Consider the following 13,210-nt stretch of genomic DNA (forward strand, 5'->3'; position numbering starts at 1 on the left):
AGCCGGGATGGCGAACCCACCGCGTAAATGCACTTTGGTGAATGGCCAAGGTACATCTACCTCTTCCTTAGAAGAGATATTCGCACATCCCACCCGCGCTTTGTCCTTTGTAATCTCCTGAAGCGCTAATACACCTTTGAGACTGTTTATCAACTAACTAGGGGCCATTACCGTCATAATCCTCCCCGATGGACGCAAAAACACCGTAATACCTAGTCGAAAGTTCACATGGCATCATTAAGCCGCGGCATGTCATCTTGAGAATTATTGTCCCATCTTCCGGTGTATCCGGTGCGCAAGTCGCAGATACAAATGAAAAAATGTATCAGGTGTGGGGGCCTTTCTGGTGTCGTATGCTGCCTGAGAACGTTTTCCTACCCTCTTAATGAAATTCCATTGCTGTAAGGTATGCTCCTGAGCATTGATGTCGCATATTAGTGGGGTGGTCTAGTCGATCAGACAAATCGGGTTGATTTTATCAGACTCACATCGTGTGGGATCTCCACCCCCCCACTGTGCCCTGCCCTAGCGACGATAGGGTCTTCTTTCCGGGTGATTAGACATGTGGAGCGGGAGGATCGTGTGTAGGGTATTCCTCTTGGTCCCTATTCGTCCGGTCGAGTAGACTGAATCTTGGCGTGATTACAAACTCGGGGAGCAGTCGAAGTATGGTGCAGCTGTCGAGTAGTTTATCCTGCAATGGTGCCTCTCCATGAGGAAAAGCCTTTTCAGCAATACCCTTGGAATCTCTTCACTGTGTAGGATGCATTCGCTGATTCTGGACATGCGTATTGCTTTCAGAAGTATGGACGTATGTCTATGATGAATTTGGTCAGCTGATTTATTTGACTGGTCAAATTGCAGACACATACTACTGTACACATTCATAGCTATGAAAGTGGATATACTGGATGACTAGTTCTTCCATTGAGCAATGCGTACGCTGTAAATAACGAGCTAAACACTGGATCAATCGATCTTCTTCTCCCTTATAGCAAACCGCCTTTGAAACAAAGACTTTTCCATACGATCGCATGCTAGATCCCAATCACTGCCCCGGGTCCATTTACGGTGGTAAGGCTGATACCCAAGTAAGCTACCCAGCCAGCGGCCGAGCGTAATCCCCATCCCCATAGCTATGACTGACCCGAAGGGCACCCACTCCGGCAGTGAGAGATAGGAGCCCCCAGCATCGAACATCTGTCAAGATGGTAACAATCAACTCAGTCAGCCAAAGCTTAGCATAAACAGTGTGAAAGGGAACATTTAAGGAAACAAACTCACCGACATGACCTGTAAAATATCGACATTCTTCCCCACAACTACAGTCTCCTCCTGATATCCATACCAATTCATGAAAAACAATATATCCAACTTGAATGTCTCCACAGTATCCTGCCCCGATAATAGAAACCGTATTATTCCATCACCCCCAGATGATGTCATATCATCGTTTGATCGCTGCTGTGCAGGAATTAAAGGCGGATACAATCGATGATCAATCCAGGGGCGGATGCAGAATCGTCCACTCTTGGGGGTCAGTGTGTACTGTTGATTCCCAACATCGACGCACAACTCCCCTTCCAGGACTTCTATGTACTCTTCCTGATGTGGATGGAAATGCTTTGGGGGCTTGACGTTCTTGAGGAAAGCAGGCCACTTGTCAAGGTGGAAGGTGATTTCAAAAGCGAAGACAAAGGGTGGGATGTGACGCTCCTGGGTGATGATTGCTCCGTTGAAGCTATAGCTTCCTGGTTAATAAGAATGCATGCATTGGATGGAGTGAATATCAAAGTATGTACGTACCCTCTTTGGATAGAAGGATCGGAAGGGAGTTCAGTCGAGGTCATGATGGTGAAGGGTTGGATTTCCCTTCAGCTCGGCCCATTTGTTGAATTGTAGATGCACATGGGGTCATATCAGGGTCTGGCCTGTTAGTTATATGGCATTACTAACATGTGGCACCGTATGGAGGAGACAAGTATGACATTGATCTGACTAGGGGCGGGAACGAGGACGGAAGTAAACACTTTGTAAGCAGCTGGTATCGAATGCAGTCGTGAATAGTGGGTATGAAATGGATTGCTGAAGTGATATTTACAAGCCGCTGCTGACATTCATTGGAGACTGGTTATAGAATGAAGTAAGCACTAAGCTGATGGGTTATAAGTAATATCCGCATCAGCAATCAACTGTGAGGCTCGCAGGGAAATGCATTACGCAATGCCTTCGGGTGAGGCTAAGACGGGCTCAAATATATCTAGAAGAAATGCAAGCACCGTTTCATCCTTCTTTTCTTATCTAGTATTCAATGACCGGTACCATTGTCATACCTGGAGAGATCGTTCAGATGTAGTCATCCATTACAATAGCGCTGCTTGCAAGACGTGGCTCAAGTATTGTTTACATGTTACTTCAATTTTCGCTCGCATATTGGCATATGGCAGTGACTGGGCAATAGTACTTTATCGAAGCGACCCCGCACGGAAGAGCTGAAGATAAGCAGTTGGTCGTGATTACTCGGCTAGCCTTATACTTTAGCGACCATGGCAGCATATCTAGACGCACGCCGCGCCTAAAATTACTGTTAGGGTCATGCCGGAAGGTCGGTGCGAGAGTCGGTCGGCCCTGCCCGGTTAATCCTTACCTTCATGGAAGCGGGATGCGGAACTTAATGCCACGGAGCAGCAGTGTCGCCTAAACCTAACCTTTGGGGAATTCTTCTGGGCATTCCAAGACTCTGCTTATCTCCGCACATTGTTGCAGAATTTAACAGCTCAAGCATATAAGTCAGACTACACCTCACATATTTTGTACCAATTCCAAATCCCACTGCTAATATTCCGTGAGAGGTTGTCACTATTTCAGCCTTAGCTATGTCGGTTCCCCACCCCTTTGACCCTTTGAATCCAAGAGAGATCGCAAAAGTATGGAAACAAACGAAAACCTTAGGAAGAGAGATTTCTGACAGTGGTCTCAGGCTGCGGCTGTTGTACGCGATGCATTTCCCGGACAACCCCCAAACTTCCGAGTGATTACTCTGAATGAACCCCCAAAGACAGATATGGTTCCCTTTTTGGAGCAAGTCCATAGAGGAAAGAGTGCACCGAAAAGACCCGCGAGAGTTGCTCGTGTCCAAGTAGTCCTTCCCGGAGGTTCTTGCGCCAATCAATTTATTGAGCTCCTAGTCGACCTGGAGGACTCTACGATCCTTAAGAAGGAACATCTGATCGGAAGGCATCCGTACATCGACTCTGATTACATGAAAGCTGCCGAGAAGGCGTGCTTGTCAGATCCGAAAGTTCAGGAAGAAATCGCTCGCTTGCAACTGCCGGACGGTGCTACCGTTGTTGTGGAGTCGTGGGCATATGCCACAGATGGCACCAAGGACACTTCACAACGGACTACCATGGTAAATACATCATATTGATCAAAGTGCACAACGGCTGGATGTTAACCAGGTATATAGTGTTGGTTCTACATGCGCTTGGTGGATGACGCCGATGCCAATTACTATGCCTATCCTCTAGATTTGTGCGCGGAAGTATCGGAAGACTTGAAAGTCACCAAGACGTATCAACTTCCTTCTGGTCCAGACGATCGCATTCACGACAAGCCGGAACCATTCGATCGCCGCAAAATTCATGGCGCAGAAATTGAATACAGTCCTGGATTGAGAGCTTCACCGCGAACAACTACAAAGCCATACCAAGTGGTACAGCCGGAAGGTCCCTCATTCAAGACACAAGGAAACCATTTAGACTGGGAAAAATGGTCCATGCACATCGGGTTCAACTACCGAGAAGGCCTCACCCTTCACGACATTCGCTACGATGGCCGAAGCCTCTTCTACCGCTTGTCCCTTGCAGAAATGTTTGTGCCTTATGGCGACCCGCGAGCCCCTTACCCTCGCAAGGGGGCATTTGATCTTGGCAATGACGGGGCGGGAATCAATGCTAACAACCTTTGTCTGGGTTGTGACTGCTTGGGTCACATCAAGTATTTTGATGGCTGGCACACGACTACTGCAGGGGACCCATTGAAGCTTCCGAACGTAGTCTGCTGTCATGAGGAAGATGACGGCATTTTGTGGAAACACACAAACTACCGGACGAGAAATGCGGTGGTGACGCGCTCGCGGATCCTTGTCCTGCAAACCATCATCACCGTTAGCAATTACGAATATATCTTCGCTTTCCAATTCGGTCAGGATGCGTCGATTCATTACGAAGTACGCGCTACTGGAATTCTTTCAACCGCACCGATTGATATTGGTGATAAAGTACCGTGGGGTACCATTGTCGCGCCTGGCGTTCTAGCCCCCTATCATCAGCATTTATTCTCCCTGCGTATGGATCCCGCGATCGATGGTCATAGCAATTCTCTGCAGGTCGAAGAATCCCATGCTATGCCTGTCGACGTGCACAGCTTTGACCATACCGGTAAATCTCAAGAACAAATTGACTCGCATAGAAACCCCTTCGGCGTCGGATACGTCACGCGCTCCTCCATCGTGGAGAAAGAAAGCGGCTTGGACCTTGATATCACCAAGAACCGCACATTCAAGATCATCAATGAGAACGTTATCAATCCAGTGACTGGAACCCCAGTTGGCTTTAAGCTACTTCCTGCCTATAGTCAAATGCTCCTTGCACACCCGGATTCATACCATGCCAGGCGCTCAGAGTTTGGACAGCACGCCGTCTGGGTTACGCGGTACACAGAAGAAGAACACTTCCCTTCTGGCCGTCACACTATGCAGTCACTAGGTGGCGACGGTATTGCTTCAGCGATTGCTAAGCGAGCTGGAACTGAGCATTCATCGGTGCGCAATAAGGATATTGTCATCTGGCACACTTTCGGATCGACCCACAACCCCCGAATTGAAGACTGGCCCGTCATGCCCTCGGACAAGATGGTAGTTGGTCTTAAACCGGTCAATTTCTTTACCGGTAATCCTGGCCTCGATGTCGCAATCTCAACGCAGGAGAGAAACCGGAGTGTCTTGGTTGAGGGAGGGGATGATGTTGACTCCAGGTCGGGTTGTTGCAATCTGTAGTATCCTTATTTATAGAGCCAGCTTGCAGTGGCCGATGTAGCAATAAAGTCTCCCTCTATATAGATGCTATGGAACGCCCTTGATCGATGACATACTTGCCAAAATTCCCCAAGCAGTTACGTCTTCAGAGGCCCCGTATATTTCCCCATGACGCAGTAATGACTCTATACAAACACTCTATAAAGACCCGTTCTTTCTTCCCTTGCCACGACCTTCAAAGCTCCAGTCAATCTGCGTCGCCATCCTCACCTTCACCCCCAACTCATTCGCAAACGCACGAACAAGCCCAGGGTTCTGTTGGAACCAGCGACCAGCTAGCACCGCATCGATCCCAGATTGCACAACCTCTTCAGCAAGCTTTCCTGTTTTGATTCCTCCAACAGCGGTGACCAGCAGCCTGTCACCAACTGCTTTCTTAACCTCATGCGCCAAATGCACCTGATAAGCAGGACCAGACCTGATAGCGATGGCAGACTTGGAATGAATCCCACCCGAGCTGACATCCACCAAATCCACCCCATGATCAGCCAAGATAGGAGCGAGCCGAACAGATTGCTCAACCGTCCAACTCTCCGGGAATTCCTTCTTCAACCCCTCATCAAACTCAAACCAGTCCGTCGCACTGATGCGCACAAGAAGAGGCATTGTATCCGGGATTACACCCCTAATAGCGTCGCACACCTCGAGCAATAGCCTAATCCTATTCTCAAAGCTCCCTCCATACCGATCCGTTCGCCGATTACTAACAGGACTGAGAAACTGATGCAGGAGGTACCCATGCGCCGCATGAACCTCAATCGCATCAAACCCCGCCCTGACAGCCCGTTTCGCAGCCCCTGCAAAGTCCCTAACCAGCTCCTCAACCTCCTCCCCACTCAAAGCCCTCGGAACCGCATTAACCCCCTCTTCATGCGCAATCGCCGAAGGCCCAACAATCTCATCTGGCCATCCACCAACCTCCTTCACAGCCATGGCATTGACGCTTAGCCATGGAGCAACAGCGCTAGCCTTGCGGCCTGCATGCGCTAGCTGAATAGCTATCTTCTGGCTCTGACTATGGGCGAATTCGGTGATTCGTCTAAGAGGCTCGATCTGCCCGTCTTCGTAGAGGCCAAGGTCTTGGGGTGTAATTCGGCCTACTTTCTGCACTGCGGTTGATTCCATGATTGCGAGGCCCGGGCCGCGTTGTAGGATACCGCCTAGATGGGTTAGGTGCCAGTCGGTGGCGTAGCCATCTTTTGCGGAGTATTGGCAGAGAGGGGCGAGGAAGAGGCGGTTGGGAAGGGTGAGGGATCGGATGGTCAGGGGGGTGAAGAGCTTGGTTGTGCCCTCTAGTTGGGTTCCTGCTGGTGGGGTTTGTGCTGGTGTGTAGTAGGAGATTCCTTGTGCGGGAGGGTTGTCGATTGGGGTTTGGGTGGTGGGCATTGTTGTGGTTAGGGCTTTTGGCGGCGATGGAGGGTAGGGAAGGGTGCGATTCGGTTTCGTTGATCGGTTTCTTGAATCTATTCGCGCGTGAGAAGAATGATGGAACTCAATTCATATACCAATCTCGCTATTTGCGAAGACCTACGCTGGAAATGATATAAGTCTCCTTGCAACTGTTATTGTTGCAGGGATTATTGAATGTGATTATAAATCCACGGATTAATAATGCGCGATCACGCCATGGTAGACAGTTGCTTGCATGGGGTATTTGGAAGATGTAATTGGGTCAGGATAGAGCCCGGCACTAGTCATAGAGCAACCTGCATATACTACCGAGAATTCAGAGTAAATATTACGTTCTACTTTGCCTGCGTCCAATCTATAACTTGGCACAACCATTGTTGGGGCGCTTAATTGTTATGTCTCATTTGACTCCGAGCATATTAGCTCTGAAGTCTTCTTGGATGCAATTTAATAATGTGGCTGCGTGTGGCTAATGCTACAACTTTCGAGCAAAGGCCCCAAGCTATCACCATTTCGCGTGCAGGGAAGATTAATACATTGTCTCTTTTGGATCTAAGTCACCAACGTTACACGGCACGGATATCCATCTACTGGATGAGTGCCAGCTTTCTCAGACTGATATGCCCTTTCGCCGTGCAGCAGCTTAGGCTTCTTGTTATGAAAGCCTACAGACTCAGCAATGTGATCAAACCAGCCCCTCTGTTTTGCCTTCATCGCATCCAATTCATCGTAGGCTGGCTTTATCTCAAATGTCCGGGCGGTCATCACTAAGACTGTCCGCATCTCGTTGTAGACAAGAGTCTGGCCAATGCAGTTGCGTGGTCCCAGCTCGAACGGACGATAGGCTGCCGGGTCGGGGTGAAGTTCGTGGCCTGGGTCAACGAGCCAGCGCTCTGGGAGGAATTCTCTCGCTCGTGGCCATACCCTTGGGTTGAGATGCGTCGCCTGGTGTAAGATGGTGACGCTGAAATCATCTGCCAAGGGGTATTGGTTGCCGTGTCTGTCAGTAAGTGACAAACCATCGGCGCCTTGACGCATAGTGCCTGCTGGGGAGTAGAGCCGAAGGGTTTCTTTGATAACTGCCATTGTATATGAGCATTGATTGAGCAAGGAAGGTTGTTCGCGGAGTAGCTGAACCGCAGCTGAAGGATCTGGCCCAAATATGTGGTCATGTTCTTGCCGCACTCGAGCCAAAGCCTCAGGGTGTTTAGATAACATGTGATACACGTAAGCGATACTGCTCGAAGTGGTATCAGTTCCGGCAAAGAGGAACAATCGAATCTGATAGGTCACGTATTCTGCGAAGCGGTCGTCTAACTCTGTAGCGTCAGTGATTCCTTCGTTTCTACTCTCTAAATATGCTTCCAAGGCTAGAGTAAGGATGGATTTGGCTCGCTTAGAACGAGACGAATCATCCCGTTTGGCTTGCTTCATCTCGGAGAATCGCTCATGCAGAGCTTTTCGAATGCATTTGTTCACAACGCGACCGTAATATCCCTGAACAATAGGCCGAAGTGGGTGTGCTCGTATGCGAGGGTCCCAAAAAGAATGCCATTTGGTAATGTGGCCAAGAGCAGTTGCAATGATATTATCGGAATTCTGATGATCAAGGTCCGCGTCACTAGTCTCCTCGTTAACATTTGCCATACAATGGGGGGAAGGGTAAACCAACAGCGTCACTTTGAGAATGACATCCATGGTTAATCTGGTGGTTAGGTCATCTAAGGCGAAAAATTTCCCAGCATTGGCTTTCTCGTGCAACTTATCACAAAAGACACCAACCGACTTGATAACTTCGGGAAGGAGATCCTGCATGCTGCCAGCACTGAATCCCGGATTAAAGATTGATCTCCAGGCCTTCCACTCAGCATTTCCCATAGAGATCATACTAGGCCCGCCAGTAATCGGTTGCATGAATCGAGGCTGTATGACTGTTTTGGGGAGGTTGAATTTATTTGTCGCCTGTGATGCCGCTTCGGGATAGAAAACTATATACTGTGCGGGAGACATAGGCCAGACATCCAATAGAAAGATCTCTGTATCAGTATGTTCCGACGCCAGCTCTTGCGTCGCAAGCACAACATTGGCATCTTCGGGTAGACGATTAACATAGTCTGAAAGAACCAGCAAGTGACCAGTTAGCCAGCTCCACCCTGCTGGCATGCGCTAAACACGGTGTTAGTGATAGTATAGTAAGCTTCGTAGGTAAGATTGAGCTTACCACTCCTTGTTTGCGGAGGCGGTTGATTTTGGAACGGTGTTGGTAAAGCGCATGGAGTCCATACGCGGCGAGGCTTACAAACGGTAGGCAAATGGTCAGAATAATGTTGATGGAAGCCATTGGCGTAGACTTGATGTCCCTCGCTTCCATCATGGATAGGCAATCGGAGGAAGCGGTTTAGTGGAGGAGTGTTAAGGGGATCGTGGCCAGGGCAGGAGGCGGTGAGATTAGGCGGGCAGTTGCCTAAAAGGGTAATAGTGTAACACTCCAACATTTCCCAGCCTCGATCGTTGGTTCTGTGTACAGCACACCTCAACAATGCTTATAATAGCATTTTATGGAGCCTCAAATGCTACCAAGCATATGCGGGAGGATATTCAAGCGTAAGCCAGAGGCTGTGTCTGGAATGATATTCGAATAAGCCCAAGTTACAACCACCGTTGGCCTGCTCGAACGCGCAGTTTGTCCATACTGATAGTGAAGATGATGTAAATATCAAATTGTCAGTGGCCTGACTGCATTATCCCTTGCTTGTATCATACCAGAGCACGGCCGCAGTTTCTCGCCCTTACTGCTCAGCACCTCAGCATCTCAGCTCGGTGCGTCGAGTGGGAGATGTCGTGTGGTATATGAACGCTATGCCAATCGTGAAGGAGCGATATTGGTAGTATAAGTTGGATAATGGCATGTGCAATTTAAACAGTGCACTTTACCGACTCCTGATGCTGTCGCTCAGAGACATGACGAGTACTTCGTAACCCCCGAGCGATGCTACTAAGTGTGAAGAATGACATGCCAACGAACAGAGTGCGTATAGATCAATGTGGAACGAAAAATTGAGTAACTGCATATGAAGGGAAAATATACCGACTGGTATCTGCGTAGGCTATTCATATAATAATGACATAAGAAACTGCAGTGGTCTTCATCGTAGCCAGGACACTCAAGACAGGGGTGACGCTAGTGTGACTCGGTAGGGATATCGGTTCCCACACACTGATGACAAGCGTCCTTGAGAGGCAGAGCTAGACGGCTATTGCTAAGCACGCTTGAAAAATGGAAGAGAGAGAATATCGACCCCAACATCGCACTTTCTAAGTCCAAAGCGCTGGGAATTGAGGCTGAGTGTTCGAAGGGAGACTGAGAATCTCAAGGCAACCCTTGGGCCCCTTGCTTCTTTTGGGAGGCATTACATCCTCGTGAGGTCGATAAAATGCAGTCAGCATTGAGTATGTGGGAGGAAATTCAGTGAGCCGCTCAAGTCCCCGCACATCCAACCCAGACACTCGTGCAACCACAGGGTCTGACAGTTCAGCTATACATAAAGCGGTGTTCCCGTCGGAGAGGTGCATCAAGAAGTGCATGTACACCTGTATATGATATGCCCAAGTCATTTGGGAAGGTGTCAAGATGGACATCTCACTAAATTCCACGTCTAGTCAAGCTTCCCAGGCCCCGCCGGTCATAGGTGATATCGGTCGGATTACCCAGCGGCAATATGGGGTAAGGCTATTTCAAGCATAATTATCCGAAGGCGTAACTCTAACCAGATATGTATGAATACCAGATAGCCGTTGGAATTTTCTTCGCGTTAGCATCACTGTCGTTTCTTGGCCGCATCTTCATCCGACTCTTCACCCGACGACGCCTCTATTTGGACGATGCATTCCTTAGCTTTGCTTTTACCACGCTGCTGATAGGAACGGTACTGGGCTTTCTCCGTGCATACACCATCTACTTTCAGATGGCAGCATTGGAAGGAAATGTTGACGCACTTCTCTTTCTCGCCTCACATTTAGAAGAACATGCGAAAGATTATGGCTTTAATATCGCCTTTATAGTCCTTCTCTGGACCACAGTCTTTGCCGTCAAGTGGTGCTACCTGGCATTTTTCCACCCCCTCCTAGTGGGGATGTCACGCTGGTTTATCCTTTATTACCGTTGCACTGTGGGATTATCCTTTATTTCGTGGATCTTGAGCGCCTTTGTCGCACCGATCGTTCCTTGTCCGTATACAGGAATGAAGGCAATCTGTAGGGATCCCTCGTCAGCGATAATCTCTCACACTAACCATGTGAAGCAAAATGCTTCCCCTCTTTACCCGTCCCGAACAGCACGGTCCTCGCAATGGTCTGGCTTCCACCGATCTTGGACGCGCTCACTGATATGATGAGTATGTCACTTAGCCAGATGAGGATTAGCTATAACTAACATTTCCCAGTCATTAGTATTCCAATGCGATTGCTCTACAAAGTTCAGTTGCGAACCTTGACAAAATTAGGTCTTGGATGCTTCTTGTGTCTCTCGGTCTTCATGTGCACATGCTCCATCATTCGCACCGCAGGCACGTGGTACCACGGACTTCTCGACTACCCATGGCAGGTATTCTGGCTTCATTTGGAGGGATGCATTGGAGTCACCATGGGATCCATCACCGTCTACCGGTCCACTCTGATCGGATCTAACGAGGTCTCAACTGCTTTCAAGAAATACTTCACCCAAATCAAGAACGCGGTGTTGGGTTCATCGAGTGGCACAGCAGAGGGGTCACCAGCGGAGGAAAACAAAACCCAGACACGTCAAATTAAACTACCCTCTATTCCGCAAGCGACCATTACAGGGTTGCGAACATGGTTCGGTCTCTCTAGGAAGGACCCTGCCACTTCCAACGGTGACTCCGGACTCTCCAGCTTTAACAGCGATATCGATTACCATACTTTGTTGAAAGCCCCCACGGCAGCGGCGAATCACCGTCAATGAGGCCTAGGCTTGCTTATTGCTGTTTCTCTCAATCATGTTGGCAGGGAAGGGTTCAGATATATATCGTTGATCTACCTGGATCTCATGATGATGTTCGGATCATAAGTAAGAGGTAGTGGTGGTCGGAGACCACAGAGGTCGCTAAAGATCCAGATGATCACTAGATAGGCGAATCTCTCGGTATTAAATTATCGGGATCGGAGTTAAGACGCGACATGCCATATGTGATATACGCGGGGATAGCATATCTCCAGCACAGACAGAAGGATGAAGTGAAGAATGGATGGACTGCGCCAAACACCCGGCTTAAGTCCGCGGACATTGGGTGCCGCTTTAGGCTTAGTGGCTGATAACCGTGATATATAGGATCATCAGGAACTGGTATTAAGAGAACTAGACAGGCTACTTCAAAGATAATACTTTTTATTTGAGCATCTGCAGTTTCGCTTAAAAACTCCTATTCCACCCACAATGGCCTCAAGGGACCTTCCCCCATCGACCGCGCCCTTCTTCCCCAACGTCTTCTTCTATAACCAATTCTGTGCCAAGCCCAACTGGCCACCCGCAACCACAAACCTCTCTGGTCAAGTTGCCATAATCACTGGAGCAAACAGTGGACTGGGATATGAGTGTGCATTCCAGCTTCTATCCCTTCAACTGAGCCACTTGATCCTCGCTGTTCGCTCTCCCCAAAAGGGGGAAGCCGCAGCAGCTAAGCTTCGAGCCGTTAATCCCACGTCAACAATAGATGTATGGCCACTTGATATGAGCTCATATGCCTCCATACAAAGCTTTGCAAAGCGGGTCGAAAACCATCTTTCCAGTCTAGATATTGCTATCCTCAATGCTGGGGTGAGACAAGCCCAGTTCACCACCAATCCGAACACCGGCCACGAGGAAACAATCCAAGTCAACTATCTCTCAACCATGTTCTTAGCCATCCTACTTCTTCCCAGCTTGAAGAAGAAATCTCCGAGGGGAGTGTCGGGCCGATTGACTATCGTCAGTGCGGCATTATCGCTTCTGCCAAGCTTACCCGACGTGAAGGATGCGCCACTTCTGAAGTTGTTCGATCGCCGAGATACATTTGACGTCAATAGCAGTTACTGCATGTCAAAACTTCTAGCTCATGCGTTTCTCTATAAGCTGGCTGAATATGTCGCCGCAGATGATGTGATTGTTAACCTAGCAGATCCAGCCTTTGTGAAAGGCACGGACCTGGGGCGGGATTCGCCTGCTTATGCGAAGGCTGGGTTGGCGGTATTTGGAGCATTGACAGGAAGGACAGTCAAGGTTGGTGCATCGACGTATGTTGATGCTGCTGTACTAAAAGGGAAGGAGTCGCATGGGTGCTTTCTGATGAGTTGGAAGATTGAGCCGTATGTATTGCCGACTTCTTTTGAGGTTCTCACAACATAACTGACCCACGTATGTTCAGGTTTAATGCGTCGTTGTATACGCCCGAGGGGAAGCAATCTATTGAGCAGCTGTGGCAGGAGACGATAGATGAACTTGATTTTGCCGGTGTGCGAAGAAAACTTGAGACTCTGTAGTTCTCAAAAGGGCCGAAGCACCTACTCGCTGTCATTTGATAATTGTTCCTCACAGCTGAAACCGGGTTCTTAGATCTATGATATTGAAGAGTTAGCAGTACCAGAGCAATTTCATTCCTAAGAATCTACCAACGGACGAGATACAGAAGAGTAGAGCAAATTCCCATG

At 48.8% G+C, this 13,210-nt stretch overlaps 7 protein-coding genes across 7 annotated transcripts; 3 read left to right on the top strand and 4 right to left on the bottom strand.

The window, feature by feature from the left end:
- Window positions 1-969: 969 nt before the first annotated feature.
- BO79DRAFT_159330 (uncharacterized protein) lies at window positions 970-1,850 on the bottom strand (the record flags this gene model as incomplete). Its single annotated transcript, XM_025678945.1, has 3 exons — window positions 970-1,200; window positions 1,285-1,741; window positions 1,807-1,850. The coding sequence occupies 3 exons, from the start codon at window positions 1,848-1,850 to the stop codon at window positions 970-972; spliced, it is 732 nt and encodes a 243-aa protein (XP_025534877.1).
- Window positions 1,851-2,478: 628 nt separating this feature from the next.
- Window positions 2,479-2,741, bottom strand: BO79DRAFT_130272 (uncharacterized protein; the record flags this gene model as incomplete). Its single annotated transcript, XM_025677971.1, has 2 exons — window positions 2,479-2,628; window positions 2,709-2,741. Coding segments are annotated over 2 exons (183 nt in total), but the record flags the coding sequence as incomplete, so codon positions are not given.
- A 135-nt stretch (window positions 2,742-2,876) lies between these two features.
- BO79DRAFT_240710 (amine oxidase) lies at window positions 2,877-5,059 on the top strand (the record flags this gene model as incomplete). The annotated part of the gene is made up of 3 exons (XM_025685052.1): window positions 2,877-2,927; window positions 2,981-3,412; window positions 3,470-5,059. The coding sequence occupies 3 exons, from the start codon at window positions 2,877-2,879 to the stop codon at window positions 5,057-5,059; spliced, it is 2,073 nt and encodes a 690-aa protein (XP_025534879.1).
- Window positions 5,060-5,208: 149 nt separating this feature from the next.
- Window positions 5,209-6,583, bottom strand: BO79DRAFT_290736 (NADH:flavin oxidoreductase/NADH oxidase). The gene has a single exon (XM_025688921.1). The coding sequence runs from the start codon at window positions 6,482-6,484 to the stop codon at window positions 5,237-5,239; it is 1,248 nt and encodes a 415-aa protein (XP_025534880.1). The 5' UTR covers window positions 6,485-6,583; the 3' UTR covers window positions 5,209-5,236.
- Window positions 6,584-6,881: 298 nt separating this feature from the next.
- BO79DRAFT_203417 (cytochrome P450) lies at window positions 6,882-8,849 on the bottom strand (the record flags this gene model as incomplete). Its single annotated transcript, XM_025681721.1, has 3 exons — window positions 6,882-8,129; window positions 8,181-8,674; window positions 8,730-8,849. The coding sequence occupies 3 exons, from the start codon at window positions 8,847-8,849 to the stop codon at window positions 7,061-7,063; spliced, it is 1,683 nt and encodes a 560-aa protein (XP_025534881.1). The 3' UTR covers window positions 6,882-7,060.
- A 1,290-nt stretch (window positions 8,850-10,139) lies between these two features.
- Window positions 10,140-11,750, top strand: BO79DRAFT_276182 (uncharacterized protein; the record flags this gene model as incomplete). Its single annotated transcript, XM_025687730.1, has 4 exons — window positions 10,140-10,232; window positions 10,297-10,762; window positions 10,810-10,902; window positions 10,951-11,750. 4 exons carry the CDS (start codon window positions 10,140-10,142, stop codon window positions 11,487-11,489), a joined length of 1,191 nt encoding a protein of 396 aa, XP_025534882.1. The 3' UTR covers window positions 11,490-11,750.
- Window positions 11,751-11,933: 183 nt separating this feature from the next.
- Window positions 11,934-13,138, top strand: BO79DRAFT_203422 (short-chain dehydrogenase/reductase family protein). Its single transcript, XM_025681722.1, has 2 exons — window positions 11,934-12,868; window positions 12,928-13,138. The coding sequence occupies exons 1-2, from the start codon at window positions 11,961-11,963 to the stop codon at window positions 13,040-13,042; spliced, it is 1,023 nt and encodes a 340-aa protein (XP_025534883.1). The 5' UTR covers window positions 11,934-11,960; the 3' UTR covers window positions 13,043-13,138.
- The last annotated feature ends 72 nt before the right edge of the window (window positions 13,139-13,210 follow it).

The sequence above is a fragment of the Aspergillus costaricaensis genome (assembly GCF_003184835.1).
Source record: "Aspergillus costaricaensis CBS 115574 unplaced genomic scaffold BO79scaffold_45, whole genome shotgun sequence".
NCBI lineage: Eukaryota > Fungi > Ascomycota > Eurotiomycetes > Eurotiales > Aspergillaceae > Aspergillus > Aspergillus costaricensis.

Coding starts and splice junctions, on each gene's coding strand:
- BO79DRAFT_290736 (XM_025688921.1), bottom strand. CDS start 6,484: ATGCCCACCACCCAAACCCCAATCGACAACCCTCCCGCACAAGGAATC.
- BO79DRAFT_203422 (XM_025681722.1), top strand. CDS start 11,961: ATGGCCTCAAGGGACCTTCCCCCATCGACCGCGCCCTTCTTCCCCAAC. Junction 12,869..12,927: donor ATGAGTTGGAAGATTGAGCC/GTATGTATTGCC, acceptor ACGTATGTTCAG/GTTTAATGCGTCGTTGTATA.